At 43.0% G+C, this 25,663-nt stretch overlaps 1 protein-coding gene and 2 pseudogenes across 4 annotated transcripts in view; all 3 read left to right on the plus strand.

Annotated features, from left to right (window-relative positions):
• Nucleotides 1-25,663, plus strand: part of LOC100065342 (UDP-glucuronosyltransferase 1A1) — an 85,196-nt gene that overhangs the window by 35,414 nt on the left and 24,119 nt on the right. Inside the window, exon 1 of one of the 4 annotated variants that reach the window (XM_014740431.3) lies at nt 23,587-24,518. The exons of the other annotated variants lie outside the window; for them this stretch is intronic. Coding sequence (XP_014595917.1) covers nt 23,655-24,518 — 864 coding nt within the window. The 5' untranslated portion in view covers nt 23,587-23,654. Of the gene's footprint in view, nt 1-23,586; nt 24,519-25,663 lie in introns of those variants that run through there. 4 annotated transcript variants of the gene reach the window in all.
• On the plus strand, nt 3,829-5,919 carry LOC100065258 (UDP-glucuronosyltransferase 1-6 pseudogene; annotated as a pseudogene).
• LOC138924583 (UDP-glucuronosyltransferase 1-6 pseudogene) lies at nt 14,759-15,836 on the plus strand (annotated as a pseudogene).

Below are 25,663 nucleotides of genomic sequence, written 5' to 3' on the forward strand. Positions count from 1 at the left end.
TGGAAGTTGTCCCATTTGGGATGCTCTGCCTTGGTGTGGGCTGACTATAGCTGCTGGGTGTGTTGCACTCACATGCCTGGGGTGTTTGTGCTTGGTGGGCAGGGTGCTGTGTTGGGGGGGCAAGATGCCTTCATGGGGGCTGAGCTGCTATCACTCAGTCAGGAGAGTTCACTCATGTGGGGCTGCCTCGGTAGGTGGGCGCTCCTGCAGGCTGGGCTACCACTCCAAAAGCATTCACACGTGGGCCAGTCTGTCCCCATCTCCACTCAAAGTCATGCCAGCTTCTGTGGGAGGATCTGCAACCTGGATCGCTGTCTCTGGGAGTGCGACAGATCTGCTCACCTTCTTCTACTGCTTGCCAGGGACCCAGTCCACCTACCTTCAGCTGTATAGCTGTGCGGATCTCTCAGGTGTCCTGTTGTGTTGTGTTGTGTTGTGTAGGGATGTTTTTTGTTGGTTAATGTACGCCCATTTAGTGGTAACTTAGAGAGGAGAGACAAAGGGAACAGCTCACTCTGCCATGATGCTGACGTCAGTCACTCCTCCATCCTGAACATTTAACAGCTCTCTTTCTGTTAATAAGTAATTATCTAATGAGTGGCTAAATGCTAGAATAGTCAGGGTTAAACAAGTATTCAGCATAAATCACTGAAAGAATAGAGACTTGGTGATCAATAATTTAAATAATTCTAGAAAAATGAGATCAAGTGAATATTAAAAAAAACCCGCTTTCTTGAGGTACAATACACATACTATACAATTCATTCAAAGTTTACAAGTCAGTGGTTTTTAATTTATTCAGAGTTGTGCAAACACCCATAATCAATTTTAGGACATTTTCAATTACCCACAAAAGAAACCCCATATGCATTATCAGTCATTCTCCATTCTCCCCGCCACCAGCCCTTGGCAACCACCAATCTGCTTTCTGTCCCTATGGATTCACCTATTCTGGATATTTCATATAAATGGAATCATACAATATCTAACATTTCATGTGTGGCTTCTTTACTTAGCTTAATGCTTTCAAGGTTCATCTACATTGTAGCATGTACAAGTACTTCATTCCTTTTTATGACCAAAGAATATTCTTTTGTGTGAATAGACTACATTTTATTAATTCATCAGTTGCTGGACATTTGGGTTTCGACTGTTTGCTATTGTGAATAGTGCTGCTCTCAGAAATTGTGTACAAGTTTTTGTTTGAACACTTGTTTTCAGTTCTTTTGTGTGTGTACTCGGGAGTGGAATTGTTGGGTCATATGAGAATTCTGTGTTCAATTTACTGAGGAACTGCCAAACTATTTTCCACAGTGGCCGAACCATATTACACTCCCACCAGTGATTTGTGAGGGTTCCAATTTCTCCACATCTTTGCCAACACTTATTATTTTCCACTAAAATTTTTTTATAGACATCTTAGCATGTATGGAGTGATATCTCATTGTTTTTATTTGGATTTCCATAATGACTATTATGTTGAACATCTGTTCACATGCTTGTTGGCATTTCTGTGTCTTTGGAGAAATATCTATTCAAATCCTTTGTACGTTGTTTAAATTGAGGGGTTTTTTTGTTGTTGAGTTGTAAGAGATCTTTATATATTCTAGATACAAGCACTTTATCAGATACATGTATATGTTTTTTCTCCTATTTTGTGTGTTGTCTTTTTTGCTTTCTTGATGGTGTCTTTGAAGCACAAAAGTTTAAAATTTTAATCAAGTACAATTGATTTCTTTTGGTGCTTGTGCTTTTGATGTTATATTTAAAAAACCATTGCCAAATCCAAGGCCAAGAGGACTTATGCTTGTTTTCTTCTAATATTTATGGTTTGGGCTCTTATGTTGAAGTCTTTGGTCCATTTTGAGATAGTTTTTATGTATGGTGTGAGGTAAGGGCCCAACTTCACTTTTTTTACATATGGATGCCCACTTGTCCCAGTAGCACTCGTTGAAAGGATTTCTTTCCCTTTTGAATTATCTTGGGACCCTTGTGGAAAATCAGTTGACCATAAATGTGAGGGTTTATTTTTCTACTCCCAATTCTGGAAATACAATTGATTTTTGTATATTGGTCTTGTACCCTGAAACCTTGCTGAAATTGTATTTGTTTTAATGGTTTTTTTTCCAGTGAATTCCTTAGGATTTTCTGTATACAAGATCTTGTCATCTGAAAATAGATAGCTTTAATTCTTCCTTTCCAATCTGGATATTTTATCTCTTTTTCTGGCCTAATTGTCCTGACCAGAACCTCCAGTACATGTTGAATAGAAGCAAGAAGTGGTGACATCTTTTTCTTGTTCTTGGTCTTAAGGGGAAAGCTTTCAGTCTTTCACCCTTAAGTGTTAATTTGAGATTTTTAACAGATACCCAGATCACTAGATTGAGGACATGCTCTTTTATTCCTAGTTTGTTGAGGGTTCTTATCACACAGGGGCTTGGATTTTGTCAAATGCTTTTTTTGTCTAATGCGATGAGCATGTATTGTAATGATACAGTACAGGACATTAGCTAATTTTCAGGTTTAAACCAACCTTGTATTCTTGGGATAATCCCACTTGATCATGGTGTATAATCCTTTTCACTTGTTACTGGGTTTGGTTTGATAGTATTTTGTTGAGGACTTTTGTGTTTATATTCATAATATAGATGTGTAATCGGTGTGTTGTCTTATTTCCTTATGAAGGTTTTTTCTGGCTTTAGTCTCAGAATATTACTGGCCTTACAAATGGCCAACAGGTACATGAAAAGATGCTCAGCATCACTAATCATCGGGGAAATGCAAATCGAAACCACAATGATATATTTGTGCACGCTTGTTAGAGTGGCTGTCATCAAGAAGACAAGAGAGAATAAATGTTGGTGAAGATGTGAAGAAAAGGAAACCCTTGTGCACTGTTGGTAGGAATGTAAATTGATGTAGTCACCATGGGAAACATTATGGAGGTTGCTCAAAAGAGTAAATATGGGGCCGGCCCCATGGCCGAGTGGTTAAGTTCATGCACTCTATTTCGGCGGCCCAGGGTTTTGCCGGTTTAGATCCTGGGTGTGGACGTGGCACCGCTCATCACGCCATGCTGAGGTGATGTCCCATATAGCAGTTCCAGAAGGACCTACAATGAGGATATACGGCTATGTACTTGGGGGCTTTGGGGAGATGAAGAAGAAAGAAAAAAAAAAAGAAAGAGAGAAGATTGGCAACAGATGTTAGCTTAGGAGCCAATCTTTAAAAAAAAAAAAACAACGAGTAAATATGGTTGTTATATAAGTTAAGATGAGATCATTGTGGGGAGGAGCCCAAATCCAATGTAACTGGTGTCCATATAAAAAGGAGAAAATTGGACACAGACATGTACAGGGAGAATGGTGAACATGAAGACAGAGAGGAAGTGATGCTCCTAATGCCAGGTAAAACCAAAGACTGCCCCCTAACAACCAGGAGCCAGGAGAGGGGCTGGAACAGATTCTCCCTCTGAGCCCTCAGGAGGAATCTACCCTGCCCACGCCTTGATTTGGAGTGAGAAACCCTATTGTGTTATTTCAAACCGCGAATCTGGCATCTGTTAATACTTCCTTTGTGCTCTGAGAAAGGTTGAGGAGGAAGTGGAGAAGCATTGAGAGCTGATGTCTTCATCAATACTGCAGAATCCAGAGAGCTCAGGACAGAGGGCTGGGCACGCATCCAGGGCCCTCTCCAAATTGTCTGGAACTGTAACTGTTCTGGAGAAGGAGAAGCAGATTGATGGAGATAAAGAGAAAATTAAACCAAGAAGCTCAGGCAAAAGCTGCTAAGGGGCCTTGTTGGTTCCAGTTAGCAGTGTGCTTAGAAATGGTTAAACATTAATTTAGGTTCTTTTATATTAAAGTTCAAAATTCAGAGCAAGGAGAGTAGGTGGGTGTGTGGAGAGCTCTGGTCTGTTTGTTTAGGAAACTAGGCAGGAACCCAGAGGTTTGGGAGTGTAAGTAGTCATGCTTGTTGCTACCTGCACTCCCTCCAGCATGGCCTGCCTTCTCCGTGCAGTTTGGAGAGTTTCTGCAGGGGTTTTCTTCTTATCGCTGTGGGGCATGGCTGTAGGTGACAATCTGCTGGTGGTCCCTCAGGACGGAAGCCACTGGCTCAGCATGAAGGACACAATTGAGCCTCTCAGTGAGAAGGGGCATGACGTCGTGGTGCTGGTGCTAGAAGTCAATTTGCTTCTGAAAGAATCTGAATACTACACGAGAAGAATCTATCTAGTGCCCTACTATGAGGAAGAGATGGTGAGCCGTTACCGCTCTTTTGGAAAGAATCACTTTGCTGAGAGATGGCTCCTGAATGCTGCTCAGACTGAGTACAGGAATACCATGATTGTTATCCACACGTACTTCACCAACTGCCAGAGCCTGCTGAATGACTCTGAGACCCTGAGTTTCCTCAGGGAGAGCAAGTTCGATGCCCTTTTCACAGACCCGGCCTTACCCTGTGGGGTGATCCTGGCTGACTACCTGGGCCTGCCCTCTGTGTACCTCTTCAGGGGCTTCCCATGTTCCCTGGAGTGCTAGTTCACCAGAAGCTCAAACCCCGTGTCCTACCTCCAAGGTGCTACACTCAGTTCTCAGACCAGATGATTCTCGCCCAATGTGTGGTCAACTTCCTTGTTAGTTACTTGGAGAAACTCCTATTTTACTGTCTGTATTCAAAGTATGAAGACCTCACATGAATGTCCTCAAGAGAGATGAGCACTTACCCGCCTTATATCAGAAGGGTTCTAGTTGGCTGTTAAGATATGACTTTGTGTTTGAGTATCCAAAACCAGTCATGCCCAACATGGTCTTTATTGGAGGGGTCAACTGCAACAAGGATGGAGTCCTGTCTCAGGTGGGTGGTTTATTTCTTTTGGATTGCCCCTGTTCTTTGTGGGCTGACATTGTTCTTACATGCTCTGTCTTCCCTGTCATTTGTCTCCTTGAGCCGACTCTCACCTGGGATGGCTGTTGGAATAACCAGCATCGAAAAGGGGATGCCAGGCTTGGAATACTGGCATGTAGGAGATCTGAGGCAGAGGTTTTGAATGATGTTGAGGTTTTGAATGAAGACATGGCTCATGCCACCAATAGCAGGAGATGGCTTTAGCTAGATACTCTGGGGACAGTGACAGAATCATAGAAGGAGCCTGAGAAGTTTCCAGTCCAGATCTTACAGTGTGCATCGAGAGAAGAGTTGAAGGCTTGACCAAGAGGATGCAGAGCTAAGAGGATAGTCCAGGTCAAAACCCTTTCCTCTTGTCTGAGCCAGACATTTTCCCTGCACCCTAAAGCAGGGGTCAGCAAATGACAGGTGGTGGACCAAATCTTCCCACAGGCCTGATGTTACATGGCCCAGAGCTAAGGATGGTGTTCAGATTCTTAAAGGGATGTGAAAAACAGCAAGAACAAAGAATAGGTGACAGAGAGGTGTATGGCCTGCTGAGCCTACATATTTCCTCTCTGACCCTTTGCAGAAAAAGTGTGTTGACCTCTGACTAAGGCAGGTGTTTCTAGATGCCCTCCTGACACGTGGGGCAGAGGGCACAGAGCTACATGGAAAATGGAAACTTGTGAGCTTTGGGTTTTTTTGTTTTAACATTTCCACTGTTGAAGGGCTTCAGACCACTGTGTCTTTCACACCAGAATCCTGTTGTTCAATGCTTTTTTCTTGAGAGAGGAAGCCTCAGTAGGTCCCAAAGACCCTTCCCACCCTCCTTGAACACCTGCCCATTTCTTGTTGACACTTTGGACAGTTGGAGTCATTCTGAGAGGCAGTGGGGGCTGGGGGCTGAGCATAAGTGGACTGGTTCCAGGGAGCACGGGGCAGGAGTAGAAAACCTGTATGTCAGGAAAATTTAACCAAGAAGTTAATAAGCAAAAGCATAATAAGAAATATTTGTCATAAGAAAGAAAAGCATCATTTTTGGTACCTTGGACCAACTGTTATATTTTTGTGAAAAGAGTTGTGTTTAGTCCTATTGAGAAACCAGATGGCAGTGTATGAAACTTGTGGGCACTGTGAACCTTCCTCTGTGCTTGACTGACATTTGTATCTCAGTTGTCATCCCAAGGTGACACCACAGGGAACATTCTGTACCATATGTAATTATCCCCTTGTATTTGTAATTATAAAGCGATCAAAATCAAGTTTCTTTGGTCAGGTAACCAAACTGTTTCAACACTGTGAGAAAAATCTGCACACTGGAGTTATGAAAATGTTCTGGAATCATAGAAAAGTGCTGATTGTACAAACATTGTGAATGTCCTAAATGCCACTGAATTCTTCACATTATTTGTTATGTCAGCTTATCTCAATAACTTATTTAAAAAAAGAAGATGTATCAGAGATCAGAAAAAATGGAAGCATGATTTATAGTTAAAATGTAAACCCCACTCCTTGGTAGGCAAGTAACATGATCAGGAAAAAGATAAACAAAACACAACACGAATGGACAATAAAAGTTTGAAAAGACATTTAACTTCATAAATAATCCAAAGCATTCAAATTAATAAACATTGAAATTCAATTTTGTGAATGAAATCAGCAAGAATGTTTTATGGGTAACCGTTGCCCTAACTTAAAACAAACACTCAAATATTTCTTTTAAAAATGTGCAAAGTCTTTGGAAAACCAGGGCTGGTGAACATTCCCTGCATCTTGCTAAGACTTGGGGTCCAGGAAAGTGAGCCCGTTCTCTGGGGACCTGTGGGCTCCCAGCCTCGCCCATGGGGGAGAGTAAACCAGATTACTTCCCACCTCTGCCCACGTTGGTGTGACTCTGCCCACTGCTCCTCCCACCTCCTCTGCCCAAGGAGGCACTCAACCTGCTCACAGGGCTCTTCTGTTGTTTCTGCCCAAGATGCCCTTGGAGCAGCCCCTCGGCCACATGGCTGGTGGTTCCCACTGGGAGACCTTCAGGGGCTGGGCCGTGGGGCAGACCCAGATGTTCTGAAGCCGCTTATCCCGGCTCCTCTCCAGCCCAGGGCGTCTTCTCCAGCCCTGTGCACCTTGTCACCTGCCCCCAAGGCAGTTCTGCTTGTGTCACATTGTCCCAGGTGCTTTTCTCTCTGTCCGTGGTGGCTCCAATCCAGGCCAGCTGCTAGAACACTCTCTCCATTGTCCTTCTTGCTCCTTAGTTAAGACCTATCTGTCCCATGGCTAATATCTTTTCCTCTTGGGAGGCTCAAGATGAATATTTTTAGAAGAGAGTTTTGCTTTACATTTCATTATCAGATGGGCTGTAGGAGGGCTTTTCTTAGAAGAAAGGAATTCAGAGGTAAATGTTGTCTCTTCCGCTTGCAGTGCAAAGAACTGCTCACAGGTTTGAGGAGAGGTTTCTACTCTCCCTATACGGGCACACAGGCCTTGTAAGCACATCCTAGCCAGAGGTCGGGCTCCTGGACCTGGATATCCTCTCTCCCCAGGCTCCTCTGTGGGAGGGAGTGAAGCAGACCTCACCTGTGCCGGAGCTTAGTCACGGAAGGGCCAGCTTTCACTCCCCTGCTGCCCCCAGGGATCCCTCGCTTGTCCCCATTACACTAGCAGAGTAAGATCTACAAGACAGGGATTGGAACCCAGCTGTGTGGCTGAGGCAGGTGGCTCACTCCTGAGTGTTCCTTTCTCCATCTTTGCAATGGGAACACTCCGGAAGTGGTGGTGGGCAGGTAAGATCCAGTTCAGGGGAGAACTTGGAAAACTGTGAATGCAACACAGATGCACAGGGCTGCTTCGGGCTGGAGTAACAGGATGGAGACCCTCAGACAGGAGGTAGTCCCACTCTCTCACATAAAGGAGCAAACTGGTGCTTCTAGGCAAACTGAGTGAGCTGCCTAAGGCCACAGGCTGCAGCCAGGAGCAGGGGCAGGATAAGAACTCACTCCCTTGTCACCCTCCCACCCCAAGGTTGCCTGTTTCCAGACACACTTTTATCCCATTATACCACCTGGAAAGACACAGCCTCAGCAAGAGAAGAGAGCAAGCTGAATAATGAGTCAGCCTGTCCAACCAGCCTCCTCCTGGCCATGCAGCCTGGACTGTAGCCTCTTCATCTGACCACGGGGCCAACAACCTCTGGCTCACCCCTCCCAGGGTTGTTTGAGGATCAAATGGGCAGCAGGAGAAAGTGCTAGACTGTCAGAGGAGACTGTGGCCCTATCTCTTTCTTCCCTGGACCTTAGCCCAATACAGGGTGAAACTTTCTCTCGCGAGGTGATAAAGACAACGTGGTTTTCTTGCAACACTCTTTTGGGTGCATTCCCAGAAAACTGGATTCTAATTTCTTAGTCCTAGGTCTTCTGTTCTCACATTTTTTCCTCCTCTGTTCTGGAATCATCTAGAGAATGGTTCTGAAACCAGGGCTGTTTGCCCCCTGGGGTACAATGTCTGGAGATATCTTTGGTATCACAATTGGGGAATGACACTGTCATCCAGTAGATAGAGTCCAGGGATGCTGTTCAAAGTTCTACAAAGCGTGAGAAATACCCACCCACCCACTCCCACCAAAGAATTATCTGGCCCCTGATGTCGATATTGTTGAAGTTGAGAAACAGTGATCTAAATAGATTCCAACTGTGTATCAACGGTGTCTACCCAACAGTGCCCCCAGCTGGGAGATGTGGGAGCATCAAAGAGCCTTTGCCCACCCTCTGAGCTCACCTTGTCTCCCGACAGGGGTTTCTACTAGCAATACTCACTCTGACTGCAATCTCAGCATTTATTTCTGAGCTGAGGATTGCATTCTAGGCAAGTCAGGGGATCAAAACCCCAAAATTCCAAGTCGTTCTTAACAGGCATTTCTTAAAATACATGACTTAGACCAATGTCTGCAATGCCTTCAATGGTTTGCTTCTCTTTCAACACACTATGTTTATGTTTTATGACTGGTTATCTTTGGAGATTACAAGACATCCAGAACATTTTATTTTCAGTTATTTTATTGAGGTCATATTGGTTTACAACATTGTTTAATATCAGTTGTACATTATTGTATATCAGTGTCTGTATAGTCTGCATGGTGCTCACTCCCAATAGTCTAGTTTTTATCTGTCACCATACATATGTACCCCTTTACCCCTTTTGTCCTCCACCTGACCCGCTGGCCCTCTGGTAACCACTAATCTGTTCTCCTTATCCATGTGTTTGTTTATCCTCCACATATGAATAGAAATCATATTTTTGTCTTTCGCTGTCTGGCTTATTTTGTTTAACATCATACCCTCAAGGTACATCCATGTTGTTGCAAATGGCATGATTTTATGATCTTTTCTGTAGCTAAGTAGTGTTCCATTGTATATATACCACATCTTCTTTATCCAATCCTCAGTCGATGGGCACTATGGGTGCTTCCATGTCTTAAGTGTTGTGAATAATGCTGCAGTGAACATAGGGGTGCATAAATCTCTTTAAATTGTTGATATCATGTTCTTTGGATAAATACCGGGAGTGGGACAAGTGGATTTTATGGTATTTCCATTTTTAATTTTTTGAGAAATCTCCATGCTGTTTTCCATAGTGGCTGTACCAGTTTGCATTCCCACCAGCAGTGGATGAGAGTTCTGTTTTCTCCATATCCTCTCCAACACTGGTTATTTTTTGTCTTGTTAATTATAGAAATTCTGACAGATGTAAGGTGATATCTCATTGTAGTTTTGATTTGCATTTCCCTAACAATTAGTGATGTTGAACATCTTTTCATGAGCCTGTTGGCTATCTGTGTATCTTCTTTGCAAAAATGTCTGTTCATATCCTCTGCCCATTTTTTTACCTGCTTTTTCTCCCCAAATCCCCCCAGTACATAGTTGCATATTTTAGTTGTGGGTCTTTCTAGTTGTGGCATGTGGGACGCTGCCTCAGCATGGTCTGATGAGTGGTGCCATGTCCGCGCCCAGGATCCGAACCAGTGAAACCCTGGGCCACTGCAGCAAAGCATGCGAACTTAACCACTAGGCCATGAGGCCAGCCCCAATCTGCTCATTTTTTAATTGGGTTGTTTGTTTTTTGTTGTTGAGTTATATGGGTTCTTTATATATTTTGGAAATTAATCCCTTGTTGGATATGTGATTTGCAAGTATTTTCTCCCAGTTGATGGGTTGTCTTTTCATTTTGTTCATGGTTGCCTTTGCCTTGTAGAAGCTTGTTAGCCTGATGTAGTCCCATTTGTTTATTTTTTCTTTTGTTTCCCTTGCCTGAGTAGACACGGTATTTGAAAGATACTGCTAAGACTGATGTCCAAGAGTGTACTGTGTATGTTTTCTTCTAGGAGTTTTATGGTTTCATGTTTTACCTTCACATCTTCAATCCATCCTGAGTTAACTTTTGTATATGTTTTAAGATAATGGTCTACTTTCATTCTTTTACATGTGGATGTCCAGTTTTCCTAACACTATTTATTGAAGAGACTTTCCTTTCTCCATTGTATGTTCTTGGCTCCTTTGTTGAAGATTAGCTGTCCACAGATGTGTGTTTTTATTTCTGAGCTTTCAATTCTGTTCCATTGGTCTGTATGTCTGTTTTTGTACCAGTACCATGCTGTTTTGATTACTATAGCTTTGTAGTATGTTTTGAAGTCAGGGATTGTGATGCCTCCAGCTTTTGTTCATTTTTCTCAGGATTGCTTTGGCTATTTGGGATCTTTTGTGGTTCTATGTAAATTGTAGAATTCTTTGTTATATATCCGTGAAGAATGTCATTGGGATTCTGATTGAGATTGCATTGACACTGTAGATTGTTTAAGTAATATGGGTATTTTAACTGTTATTCTTTGAATCCATGGGCGTGGAATATCTTTCCATTTCTTTATGTCTGTGATTTCTTTCAGTAATGTCTTATAGTTTTCAGTGTACAGGTCTTTCACTTCCTTGGTTAAATTTATTTGTAGATATTTTATTCTTTTTGTTGCAATTGTAAATGGGATTGTATTCTTGACTTCTCTTTCTGGTAGTTCCTTATGAGTGTATAGAAATGCAACTGATTTTTGTAAGTTGATTTTGTACCCTGCAACTTTGCTGTAGTTGTTGATTATTTCTAATAGTTTCCTGGTGGATTCCTTATGGTTTTCTATATACAGAATCACATGATCAGCAAACAGCAAGAGTTTGACTTCTTCCTTTCCAATTTGGATACCTTTCCTTTCTTTTTCTTGCCTAATTGCTCTGGCCAAAACCTCCAGTAGTATGTTGAATAGTGGTGAGAGTGGGCACCCTTGTCTAGTTCCTGTTCTCAGAGGGATGACTTTCAGTTTTTCACTGTTAAGTATGATGTTGACTGTGAGATTGTCATATATGGCCTTTATTATGTTGAGGTACTTTCCTTCTATACCCATTTTACTCAGTGTTGGATCTTGTCAAATGCTTTCTCTGCATCTGTTGAGACCATCATGTGATTTTTATTCCTCATTTTGTTAATGTGCTGTATCATATTGATGGATTTGCAAATGTTGAACCATCCCTGCATCCCTGGAATAAATCCTACTTGATCATGGTGTATGATTCTTTTAATGTATTGCTATATTCAATTTGTTAGTATTTTGAGTATCTTTGCATCTATGCCCATCAGCGGTATTAGCCAGTAATTTTCCTTTTTTTTGTTGTCTTTGTCTGATTTTGATATCAGGGTAATGCTGGCCTCACATATATTCATAAGTCATTATGTCCTCTTGGTGGAATGTCCCTTTTATCATTATATACTGCCCTTCTATGTCTCTCATTGCCTGTTTTATCTTGAAGTCTGCTTTATCTGATACAAGTATGGCAACACATGCTTTCTCTTGCTAGCCGTTTGCTTGGAGTATCATCTTCCATCCCTTCACTCTGAGCCTGTGTTTGTCTTTAGAGTGAGATGTGTTTCCTGGAGGCAGCATATTGTTGGGTCTTGCTTTTTAATCCATCCAGCTACTCTGTGTATTTTGATTGGAGAATTCAAGGTATTTACTCTTAGAGTGATTACTGATATATGAGGGCTTTATGCTGTCATTTTATCTCTTGTTTTCTGGTTGTTCTATATTTCCTTTGTTTCTTTTCCCTTGTATTTCTGATTGCCATCTCAGTTTGGTTGTTTTCTGTGATAGTTTTCTCTTTATTTATGATTTGTGGCTCTGCTCTGATTTTTTTGTTTAGTGGTTACCATGAGGTTTGCATAAAAGATCTCATAGAAGAGATAGTCCATTTTCTGATAACCCCTTATATCCATTAGCCTAACCTGTTTCCATCCCATTCCTCTTTCCCTTCTAAGTTATTGTTGTCACAAATTATTCTTTATTGTGGTGTGACTTTGTGACTAAATTGAAGTGTTTATAGTTATTTTTGATGCTTTCCTTCCCTTTATTTTTCATGTTATTAATAAGTGTTTGCTAGCCTATTCTGATAGACAGCTGGAGTTTTCTGATTTTACCTGTCTATTTTTCTCCTTGCTCAAAGTTTTCTAAACCTTTGCCTTTTTATTTCAGGTAGGAGGGCTTCCTTCATCATTTCCTGTAAGGCAGGTCCAGTGGCCTTGAACTTGTTCAGCTTTTGTTTATCTGGGAAAGCTTTTATTTATCCATCATATCTTAAGGGTAATTTTGTAGGATAGTGTATTCTTGGCTAAAAGTTTTTGTCTTTCAGTATTTTGAATATATCATTCCACTCTCCTAGCCTGTAAGGTTTCTGCTGAGAAATCCACTGAAAGCCTTAGGGCTTCCTTTGTAGGTTATTTTCTTCTGCTTGGTGCCCTTAATATTTTTTCTTCGTCATTGATGTTTGACAGTTTTAATATTATATGTATGAAGTGATATCTCATTGTTTTCATTTGCATTTCCCTAATGACTATTATGTTGAGCATCTGTTCATGTGCTTCTTGGCCTTTCTATATCTTTGGGGAAATATCTGTTTAAATCCTTTGTGCAGGCTTTAAATTGGGCTATGTATTTTTTTCTTTTGAGTTGTAAGAGTTCTTTATCTATTTTAGACACAAGTACTTTATCAGATATGTGCTATATGGTTTTTCTCCTATTCTGTGAATTTTCTTTTCTCTTTCTTGATGGCATCTTTGTAGCACAAAAGTTTTAAATTTTGATTGAGTACAGTTTATTCATTTTTTTGTTGTTGCTTATGCTTTTGATGTTATATTTAAAAAACTATCACCCAATCCAAGGTCAAGAAAACTTCTGCCTGTTTTCTTGTAATATTTATGGTTTGGGCTCTTATATTGATGTCTATGGTCCATTTTGAGTTAATTTTTGTGTATGGTGTGAGGTAAGGGTCCAACTTCATTGTATGGCATATGCATATCCACTTTGTCCCAGTAGCATTTGTTGAAAAGATTTCTTTCCTCTATGAATTGTCTTGGGACCCTTGAGGAAAAAACCATTTGACCATAAATTTGAGAGTTCTTTTCTGAACTCTAAATTCTAGAAATACAATTGATTTTTGTATATTGATTTTGTACCCTGCAACTCTTCAACCTTGCTGGACTGGTATTTGTTCTAATTTGTTTTTAGTGGCTTTCTTAAGATATTATGTATGCAAGATCTTGTCATCTGCAAATATAGATAGCTTTACTTCTTCCTATCCAATCTGAATGACTTCTATCTCTTTTTCTTGCCTAATTTTCCTGGCCAGAAGCTCCAGAACATCTTGAATAGAGGTGAGAAGAGGGGACACCCTTTTCCTGTTCCTGATCTTAAAGGGAAAGTATTCAGTCTTTCACCATTAAGTGTCAACAGATTTTTAATAGATGCCCAGATTACTAGATTGAGGAAATGCCCTTCTCTTCCTGGTTTGTTGAGTGTTCTTATCATACAGGGGGTTGGATTTTATCAAATGATTTTTCTGTGTCTATTGAAATGAATGTGTGGTTTTTGTCTTTTACTCTAATGATATGTTATATCACATTAATTAATTTTCAGGTTTAAACTAACCTTGTATTTCTGTGATAATCCTACTTGATCATGGTGTATAATTCTTTTTACTTGTTACTGGATTTGGTTGGATAGTATTTTATTGTATATTCATGTATATTCATAAGAGATATTGGTGTGTAGTTTTATTTTCTTATGAAGCTTTTGTCTGGATTTGGTCTCAGAATATTACTGGCCTTACAAATGGCCAACAGGTACATGAAAAGATGCTTAGCATCATAATCATCAGGAAAATGCAAATCAACACCACAATGAGATATCACTGCACACCTGTTAGGGTGGCTATCATCCAAAGGACAAGAGATTATAAGTGTTGGTGAGGATGTGAGGAAAAGAGAACCCTTGTGCACTGCTGATGGGAATGCAAATTGATGTGACCACTATAAAAAGAGTAGGGAGATTCCCCAAAAGATTAAATACAGTGTTAGCTACTTTAAGATGAGATCTTTGTGAGGATGGGCCCTAATCCAATATGGCTGATGTCCTTATAAAAAGGGGAAATTTGGGCACAGACACACACAGAGAGAAGGGGAACATGAAAGCAGAGAGGAGTGATGCTTCTAATGCCAAGTAAAGCCAAAGATGGCCCGCTAACCATCAGGAGCTAGGAGAGGGGCCGAAACTGATTCTCCCTCACAGCCCTCAGGAGGACTCTACCCTGCCCGTGTTAGTTCAAGTTAATTGTGTGATTAGAAATGGTTAAACATTAATTTAGGTTCTTTCATATCACTGGGCAATATTCAGAGCAAGGAAGGAAGGCGGGGCGTGTCGAGAACATTGTTTATTTTGTTTAGAGAATATAGGCAGGAGCTTTGCAGTTAAGGGAGTGTCAGTAGTCATTCTTGTTGCTACCTGCACTCCCTCCAGCATGGCCTGCCTTCTCTGTGCATTTTGGAGAGTTTCTGCAGAGGTTTTCTTCTTATTGCTGTGGGGCATGGTTGTAGGTGACAAGCTGCTGGTAGTCCCTCAGGATGGAAGCCACTGGCTCAGTATGAAGGACATAATTGAGCCTCTCAGTGAGAAGGGGCATGACATCGTGGTGCTGGTGCTGGAAGTCAGTCTTCTTGTGAAAGAATCCAAATACTACACAAGAAGAATCTATCCAGTGCCCTACGACGAGGAAGAAATGGTGAGCCGTTTCTGTTCATTTGGCGACAATCACTTTGTTAAGAGATGGCTCCTGGATGCTGTTCAGACTGAGTACAGGAATACCATGGTGGTTATGGAGCTGTGCTTCTTCAACTGCCAGAGCCTCCTGAACCACTCTGAGACCCTGAGTTTCCTCAGGGAGAGCAAGTTCGATGCCCTTTTCACAGACCCGGCCTTACCCTGTGGGGTGATCCTGGCTGAGTACCTGGGCCTGCCCTCTGTGTACCTCTTCAGGGGTTTCCCATGTTCCCTGGAGTATGCATTCACCAGAAGCCCAAACCCAGTGTCCTACACTCCCAGGTGCTATACCCAGTTCTCAGACAGGATGACTTTCCCCCAACGTGTGGCCAACTTCCTCGTTAGTTACTTGGAGAAACTCCTATTTTACTGTCTGTATTCAAAGTATGAAGAACTTGCATCTCATATCCTCAAGAGAGATGTGCACTTACCCGCCTTATATCAGAAGGGCTCTATTTGGTTGTTAAGATACGACTTTGCGTTTGAGTATCCAAGACCAGTCATGCCCAGCATGGTCTTCATTGGAGGGGTCAACTGCAAGAAGGATAGAATCCTATCTCAGGGGGGTGGTTTATTTCTTTTGGATTGCCCCTGTTGTTTGTGGGCAGACATCATTCTTTCACACTCGGTCTTCCCTGTCATTTGGCTCCTCGAGCTATCAACTGGGATGGCGATCTGAAGAACCAGCAGCAAGAAGAGGATGCCAAGCTCAGATTAAGGGGTATGTAGGAGATCTGAGGCAGAGGTTTTGATGAGGTTGAGGTTTTGAATGGAGACAGGGTTCGTGACATCAATAGCAGGAGATGGCTTTAGCTAGGTAATCTGGGGACAGTCACAGAATCATAGAAGGAATCTTAGAAGCTTCCAGTCCAAATCCTACAGTATCTTTTGAGAAAACAGGTGAAGTTTTGACCAAGAGGATGCAGAACTAAGAGGACAGTCCATATCAAAATCCTTCTCCCACATCTGTGCCCTGCATTTTCCATGGGCCCTAAACCAGGGATCAGCAAATGACAGCTGGTGGACCAAATCTGCCCAGAGAGCTATTGTTATAGGCCCAGAGGTAAGGATAGTGTCCACGTGTTTTAAACACGTGGGGATGTGAGAAACAATAACAACAAGGAATAGGTCACAGAGATGTTTGTGGCCTACTGAGCCTACGTATTTATAGTCTGACTCTACAGAAAAAGTGTGTTGACCTCTGACCTAAGGAAATTGTTTCCAGATACCCTCCGGACACATGGGAAAGAGGACCCAAAGCTACTTTGGAAAATAAACACTTGAGAGCTTTGGGTTTTTTTGTTTTGTTTTTGTTCTAATATTTCCACTGTTAAAAGCCTTCAGACCACTGTGTCTTTCCCACCAGAATCCTTTTTCAATGCTTTTTTCTTCAAAGAGAAAGCCTCAGTAGGTCCCAAAGACCCTTCTCACCCTCCTTGAACACCTGCCCATTTCTTGTTGACACTTTGGACAGTTGGGAGTCATTCTGAGAGGCGGTGGGGGCTGGGGGATGAGCATAAGTGCTCAGGTTCCAGGGAGCATGGGGCAGGAATAGAAAACCTGTGTGTCAGGAAAATTTAACCAAGAAGTTAATAAGGAAAAGAGTAATAGGAAACATTTGACTTAAGAAGGAAAATAATATTATTTTTGATACCTTGGACCAAACATTCTACTTTTGCAAAAACAATTGTTTGGTCTTATTGAGAAACCAGATGGCAGTGAATGAACTTTGTGGGCACTGTGAACCCTTCTCTGTGCTTGACTGACATTTGTATCTCAGTTGTCATCCCAATGTGACACCACAGGGAACGTTGTGTACAAATGTAATTATCTCCTTGTATTTGTAATTATAAAGTGATCCAAATCAACTTCTTTTCCTCAGATAATGAAATCATTCAACACTATGAAAAAAATCTGTCCTTTGCCCTGGTGGAAATGTTCTTGCATCATATATAGGCGGTGGTTTCACAACATTGTGAATATCCTAAATTCCACTGAATTGTTCATGTAAAAATGCTTAATTTTAGGGGCTGGTCCTGTGGCTGAGTGGTTAAAGTTCCACTCACTTTGCTTTGATGGCCTGGGTTTGAGGGTTTGGATACCGGGCGAGGACCTACTCTACTCATCAGCCATGCTGTGGTGGTATCCCACATACAAAGTCAAGGAAGATTGGCACAGATGTTAACTCAGGGAGACTCTTCCTCACAAAAATTTAGTGGGTCCAGCCAGTTTCCTCCTGGCCATGCAGCCTGGACTTCAGCTTCCTTGTCTGACCACGGGGCTGACAACATCTGGCTCACCCCTCTCAGAGTTGTTTGAGGATCAAATGGGCAGCATGGGAAAGTGCTCTGTAGACTGTCAGCGGAGACTGTGACCCCATCTCTCTCTTCCCTAGACCTTAACTCAATACTGGCTGAAACTTTCTCTCTGCGAGGTGATAAAAACCGTGGGGGTTTTCTTGCAACATTCTTTGGGGAGCATTTTTACCCGAAAACTGGATTCCAGTTCCTCAGTACTAGCTCTCTTGTTCCCAAGTCTTCTCCTCTTGGTTCTAGAATCATCTAGAGAGTGGTTCTCAAACAGGGAGCAATTTTGTCCCTTGGGGGGCAATGTCTAGAGACGTTTTTGGTGTCACAATTGTGGGTTAACACGGTAATCTAGTAGAGTCCAGGGATGCTGTTAGAAATCCTACAAAGCTTGAGAAATACCCAGTCACCCTCTCTCGAGGAAGAATTATCTGGCTGCAAACCTTGATAGTGTTGAAGCTGAGAAATGCTGATTTAAATAAATTGCAAGTGAGTATCAGTGACTCTACCAGCAGGGCCCCCATCTGGGTGGTGTGGGGGCAGCAAGGATCCTTTGCCCACCTTCTGAGCTCACCTTGTCTCCCCACAGGGGTTTCGACTAGCAATATTCCCTCCGGCTGCAATCTCAGCATTTATTTGTGAGCTGAGAATTGCATTCTAGGCAAGTCATGGAAATAAAACCCCAAAATGCCAAGTCATTCTTAACAGGCATTGGGCTGTTGACTTGGCCAACGTCTACCATCCCTTTAATGGTTTGCTTCTCTTGCAATGCCCTGTGTCCATCTTTATGACTGGTTATCTTCGCGATTAACAGACATCCTGAACATTTAACAGCTCTCTTTCTGTTAATAAGTATCTAAGGAGTGGCTAAATGCTAGAATAGTCAGAGTTAAAGAAAATATTCAACATGAGTCTCTGCAAAACTAGAAACTTGCTAGATCAATAATTTAGATAATTCTAGGAGAATGAGATAAAGTTCTTTTTTTTTGATAAAACCCACTTTGTTGAGATGTAATTCACATAACAGACAATTCATTCATTTAAAGGTTACAATTCAATGGTTTTTAGTAGACTCAGACTTATGAAACTATCACCACAATCAGTTTCAGAACATTTTCAATCACCCACAAAAGAAACCCCATACCCATTAGAGGTCACTCTCTATCCTCCCCTCCCCCAGCCCCTGGTAACCACGCATCTGCTTTCTATCCCTATGGATTTACCTAGTCTGGATATTTCATATAAATGGACTCATATAATATGTGTACTTTCATGTCTGGCTTCTTTACTTAGCTTAATGTTTTCAAGGTTCATCTACATTGTGGCATGTACCGGTACTTCATTCCTTTTTATGAGCAAAGAATATTCTCTCGTATGAACAGGCTACATTTTATTTATCCACTCGTCAGTTGATGGACGTTGGGTTTCCACCTTTTGCTATTGTGAATAGTGCTGCTCTCAGCATTTGTGTACAAGTTTTTGTTTGAACACTTGCTTTCAGTTCTTTGGGGAATGTACCCAGGCGTGGAATTGTCGGGTCATCTGATAATTCTATGTCTAATTTGTTGAGGAATTGCCAAACTATTTTCCACAGAGACTGTATCATTTTATACTCCCACCCTGATGTATGAGGGTTCCACTTTCTCCACATATTTGCCAATGCTTATTATTTTCCATGGAAAATTTTTTTTATTGCAGCTATCTTAATGGGTATGAAGTGATATCTCATCGTTTTTATTTGCATTTCCCTAATGATTATTATTTTAATCACCAGTTTGAGTGCTTGTTGGCCTTTCTTTATCTTTGGAGAAATATCTGTTCAAATCCTTTTTGCATTATTTAAACTGGGGTGGTTTTTTTTGTTGTTGTTGAATTGTAAGAGTTCTTTATATATTCTAGATACAAGCACTTTATCAGATATACGGTATATGATTTTTCTCCTGCTTTGCCCCTGTCTTCTCTGGGCCCAGCCTTTGTGTGCTGCACTCTTGCTTCGAGCACCTCCTGCTGGATGCTTCCATAAACTGCCTCTCACGTCTATCCTGTCCCCAGTGCTGCTGCAGCTGTGGTTCAGGCCGCCAGCTCACACAAACAACCTCTGAATAGGATTCCCTGCATCCAGGCTGACCCCTCTAACTCATTCCCTACTTCTTTGCAAGAGAGATATTTCAGGAACACAAGCCTGGCTAGGTCACACCAACTTCAGTGGCTGCCCCAGCCTTCAGGATGAAACTCAGGCTCCCCAGCTTGGCACCTTATTTGGAAACACTGTCTTTCCAGAGGTAATTAAGTTAAAATGAGGTCATTACGTTGGACCCTAATTCAACATGATTGGTATCCTTATAAAAAGGGGAAATTGGACATAGAGACAGACAGGTGCAGAAGGAAGATGATGTGAAGACACACAGGGAGAAGATGGACAAGTGACCGGAATGATGCGTCTACAAGCCAAGAAAGACCAAGGATTACTGACCACCACCAAGAACCGGAAGAGGCAAGGAGAGTCTTCAGGAGGAGTGTGGCCCTTCTGACACCTTGGTTTAGACTCTGCCCTTCCAAACTATGAGACGAGAAATTTCTGTTGTTCTCAGTCGCCTAGTTTTGGCACTTTGTTATAGCAGCCCTCGGAAGCAAATCACCCTTCTTCTCTTTCAGCCTTCTGCTTCCTCTTTTGCACCCTCCACAAATTTCCCAAGTCATTTAGTCCCCTTCCGGTTGGGAAGGCTTCCTGCCATTTCCACGCCTCTGTGCAGGACAAGGTGGGGGACATCAAAGCACTGGAGAGCGAGGTCTAGGGACTTGCTGTGGCAACCCCTTCCCCCTCCCTTTTTTTACAGTTGGTCCAACTTCATTGAATCTGTTACAGGAGACAATTCAAATAGGAACCACTGTCTGTGGTTTTAAGGCCTGTAGAAATCTGAGTTATGTTTTAGTACAAAGGTACATAAAATACATTAATTCAAACTACCGTGTAAAAAGGAATTTTAAAAATGAGTGGTATCTTCTCATTAAATTAAATGTTAGTGAATGGCTTTTTCCCTAAACACTTAGAACTAGTTATAGCTCTTTTAAACTGTGGCTTGTCCTCATGCAAAAAGCCATGGAAAAGGGTATTGGGAAATGCATTCTTTTGGCGCCCACTTGGCAGCATAAGGATGAGCCTTGAGCTTGGAACTCTTCCTTACCAAGAGATAATAAGACCACGCAGACTGAGCTCGGCTTTTCATCTTGTGTGGGAATACCTTGCCCTATTTCAGGCTCAAAGAATGCTCTTGTGTCTTTGTTTGAAGCATTGGCATCCTATGTCACCTGGCTGACCCTACTGTCATATCTGTCCTCCTCGGGTAGGGAATGAGGTCTTTCTAATGTGGTACAGGAGGGGGTGCATCTAGGAATATTGCCCTAATTTGGCTGGCCATCGGGAGGGACCTGCTGGCCATGGGGGACGGATGCCCACTATTGGAGCAGATCTTCTTCTGTCTCTACTCCACGTAAGGAAGGCGTCGTTCCATCTAGTGCTTGACTGCATTGCACTCTTGTTGGTGACTCTGATACCAAGATGCTGGGGGCAGAGGTGTTTGGACTTCTATTCCTGGTGGCTGGCACAGCGATGAGCTTTGCTGTCCTCCGTGCAGTTGGACTCCTTCCCCGGGATTGGTAACCAGTGACAGTTTGGTGCAGTGAGCAGGGTCACCCAGGAAACACACTGTGGCTTGATGGAAATGCAAGGGGTGCCAGCTCCCCGAGGGGTGACGGGCTGACTGAGGTGCTGGCCACTTTCTGGGGTCACTTGGAGACAAATGGGATGTAGACAATCTCCCTGTTAACTGGGAGGAGCTCATGCAATGGGCAAGGGCTGAAGTTCAAGAGCTGGGTGCTAAGAAGAGCAGGGAAACTCTGCTGGCTCTTGGCCACCCTCACGCTCCCATTTCATCCACTGTCCCCTTCTTCCCCTTCAGTTTCCACCAGCTTTTACTTGCTCTCTAGTGCCTTCGGACTGCCTTTTTTGTTTTTAGCTTTTTACAAAAGCTTATAATCATTATCTGTGAAAGCTCTGGTCTGATAGGAGCTACTCATCCGTTACTAGAAGCCAGAAATGCTTCTAGGTGAATTTTAAAATATTTTTTTGGTCATATTCATAATCCCAGTGAGATTTTGCTTGGCCTTGCATTAAATCTATAGCTTAATTTGGGACAAAATCAAGAGCATTACAACGTTAAAATCTCCCCATCCAGGACATTTATTCTAGTCTTGATTTATATCTCTAATTAGAGCCAAGAAAACACCTCCACCACCACCAATCTCTTAGGTACACTGCATCTTCTTACTTCTTACTTATAATATCTTTAGAAGCTAGAATGTGGCCCTGGTATACTCTCTGACTGGCGTCGTCTGTGGTTACAGCTGTACAAGTAACAGGGACTACTGAGTTCTTAGCAGAACAAAGGGATCCAACTCCAGTAACTTGCTGCCTCTGCCACTAGATGTGGTGGTGGCTGGAAACCTAAATGGCAGCTTCTCTTGCTAATGACAATAATAGCAGCTGCAGCAGCAACGACAACGTAGTTTCACCTTCTCAGCCACCCTGCTCCATTCGCTCTTACGCTTTTATGTACTTAATATAGGATGTGAGCAGCCTCAATCCTACACACTCAAGTAATTGTGTGTGGCTGTTTGTAGAAGTGACTGAGGGACAGAAATGGTAGGATTTAACCTGCGAGTAGAGGACAGAAACTGAGCCTTCGGGAAGACATATAGTTATGTGGCTAGGACAGAAAGAGGATCCAGAAAAAGAGAGCAGAGAAGTTGCTGTTGGAGAGGAAAGAAGAGAACCAGGACCTGGACTTACAGCCTATAAGGGGTGGCTAAACCAAATGCGCCTTGCACAGTGGCAGCTGCTGTTAAACAGGAAGTGTCTTGGTGTGCACGCATTTGCCCAGTGGTGGAATCTGTTACCAGTGTGGGTCTCTAATGGGGCTAACTTTCTTGCAAAGGGAAGCTTCAGCTTTGCCCATCATGGCAGCCTGGGTCAGGGTGTTGCTGGGGCAGAAGCCGTGGATGCAGAAGTGTATACTCAGTGAGAGAGAAAGCTGGACAGTCCAAGGAGCCCACCCACATCACATCCACAGCAAATAGGACAAGGAGATGTCAGCATCTTGCTGAACACCTGTGGGAGTCACTTTTTGGAGCAGAGTTGGCCCTGTGGGCGTGTGACCCGTGTGGTCACACAGGGTCCCACTCTCAGAAGGAAGCCACAAATTACGTAGGCCATTCTGTTCTGGAGGAATCCATCCTTATGAGGATTTAGGACTATAAATCCTTGGAGAAAAGCCTGAACATAACTGCAGGCTGTAATAAAGGCCTGGGTGACCGTACACTCCAGACCCGAAACAGAGGAACAGAGCACTGGAGCCTTCAGCATTCGAGAGAAGAGGCGTTCAGACGGAGCCTGATCCAAGGCCAGGTCTTGGATCCTGTCTTGTTGTGAGCAGGCCCTGGGGCGAGGTGCTCTCTGACCTCACTGTGTCATTGCTAGGGATTGTCTTGCCCATTTGTGTTTTAGAATAACAGCAATTCTCATTCCATGAGGTAGATATAGAATTCTCAACAAACTCTTGTGTCGTCTTCATGCAGTCTCAAGTTCAGGATCCCTTCAGATATTTCCATATTTGACAGCCGCTTCAAGGAGACTGTTCGCTGAACATTGCAAGAGATGTCCCGGTGCGGAAAATGAATAAAACCAGAGAGCCAGCGTCCCCCTCCCGTTTAGAGAAAGCTATCTTAGCAATGTTACATATTTTTCTGGATGTGCTCCGTGTTACCCACAAATGGGAGGAAAGAGTTTTAAGAGTTAGCCAACAAGGTCACGTCCAGCAGAGAGGTTTCAGTTGGGGACTGGGCATTGGTGACTCAGTCACAGCCCTTTAGAACATGGTTAACAGAAAAGTAGGAGGCTAACAACTGAGATGGGCATCCACAGCCTTGTTTTGGAAATCAGATAAAAAATAAGAGAGTGAACTAGAATGCTCCCTGGAGAGAGCAGCAGGGTCAGATGAGTTTTTCCAAGATAAGGAGGGCTGGTCTCTCCCTGAGTGGAAGCAGAAGGGTGTGGCCAGTGGTGAGAGTTAGGGATAGGTTTATTCTATAATAATTAACTTAAGGAGGGAGTTGCCTTCTAATTACACGTCATTCTGCTAGGTGGCTTGATGGTAAGATAAAGAGAACAAATATGGGAGGCACAGCCTGATCTGGAAAGTGGGCTGCTTCTGGCTTCAACCGAGATGGCTGTGGGACTCCGAGTTCCCCTGCTGGCGCTTGCAGGGCTGTTGCTCTTCCTGTGTGTTGGGCCCTGGGCCGAAGGCGGGAAGGTGCTGGTGGTCCCCATGGAAGGCAGCCACTGGCTTAGCATGCGGGAGGTTGTGCGGGAGCTCCACGCCAGAGGCCACCAAGTAGTGGTCCTTTCGCCAGAGGTGACTCTGCATGTCAAGAAAGAGGACTTTTTCACCATGAAAACCTACTCCGTTTCGTACACCCAGGATGAATTTGATCACCTCCTGCTGGGCCAGAGTCACACGGCATTTGAAAGAGCACATTTTCTCAAGAGACTTTGGACAAGTATGACAAATTTGCAAAAGGCTTCTTTGATCTTTCAAAAGTTTTGTGAGGAGCTGGTGTATAACAAGGACCTGATCAGCCACCTGAATGCCAGTTCCTTTGATGTGGTTCTCACTGACCCCGTTTACCCCTGCGGGGCAGTGCTGGCTGCATACCTGAAGCTTCCTGCTGTGTTTTTCTTGCGCCACATTCCATGTGACTTAGATTTTGAGAGCGCACAGTGCCCAAACCCTTCCTCATATGTTCCTAAGCTTTTAACAATGAATTCAGACCACATGACATTCCTGCAAAGGGTCAAGAATATGCTCTACCCTCTGTCTCTGAAGTACATTTGCCATGTTACTTTGGTTTCTTATGCAAGCCTGGCCTCTAAGCTTCTTCAGAGAGAGATGTCACTGGTGGATGTTTTGGGCTCTGCATCTGTGTGGCTGTTCAGAGGAGACTTTGTGTTGGACTACCCCAGGCCAATTATGCCCAACATGGTCTTCATTGGGGGCATAAACTGTGCCCACAGGAAGCCATTATCGCAGGTCAGTATTGGTGCTTTAATCCAATCAATGTTCCAGGCGGAACACATATTTTTTGTAACTTACTCCCAGGTGCTTACTTATCCTCCAATCTTTCTAGAGATTTCTACCTCTCATTCTCCTTCTAACAATCTTCCATAAGATAAATTGTTAAAGTGCCTCAGCAGTGTAGTAAAGGTGTGCAGTGGCCATTGAGAGGAGAGAGAGGCAGATGTGGAGGTCCATCATAGGACTGACAAGCAATGATGTGATTGTTTCTTTGTAAAGGCTCTGTCTGCACGGTTGTGCAATTTTCTCCAGCTGCGTGGGAGCAGAGAAATTGAGTTGTGAACTGATCCATCAGGGGGTTTTTGCTTGCAGGTGTTCTGTGGAAGGATAAAGGAACTAGCAAATTGTATTTGTTGACATGATAGTTTTTTGGTTTTGCTTTTTTTTTTGGTGAGGAAGATTGGCCCTGAGCTAACGTCCATTGCCAACCTTCTTCTTTTTGCTTGAGGAAGATTGTCCCTCAGCTAACATCTGTGCCTCTATTTTGTATGTGGGATGCTGCCACAGCGTGGTTTGATGAATGGTATGTAGGTCCGCATCCAGGATCTGAACCCACGAACCCCAGGCCACTGAAGTGGAGCACGTGAACTTAACCACTATGCCACTGGGCCTGCCCCAACATGATAGTTTTTAGTGGTCCTATCTTGGAAGTGACTGAAGTAAGATCACAGGAGACCTAAATACTAAAAGGAAGCAGATATTTCAAAAAGGTTGAATAAATTAAGTGGAAGTGAGACAATGCTGTAGAGGGAAGACGAGGTCTCCATGATCAGAAAAAGAAATCAAATCCAGCTTTTCAGAGATGGAGCTGTGTTGACAAGAAGTTTGCTGACCAGGAGTTGGTGTCTGGTATATATTGTGGGAATGTATCAGAGTTGAATTGCATGTCAGATGGGTCTTCTACTTGGGATGCTAAAGTCATCAAAGGATGTTGGAAGGGGCTAGGGAGAAAATAAAACTGAGCCTATAAACCCAGTGAAGGTGGGGACAGTGATGAAGAGATATGAGTCTAAAAGGGGCCTGGTTTGTTAGGAGGGGCTGACCACATCACCAAACCCACCCCACTCCACCCCGAGTTTCCGTGGTGGGAAACCACTGCT

This window comes from Equus caballus, chromosome 6, assembly GCF_041296265.1.
Source record: "Equus caballus isolate H_3958 breed thoroughbred chromosome 6, TB-T2T, whole genome shotgun sequence".
Taxonomy (NCBI): domain Eukaryota; kingdom Metazoa; phylum Chordata; class Mammalia; order Perissodactyla; family Equidae; genus Equus; species Equus caballus.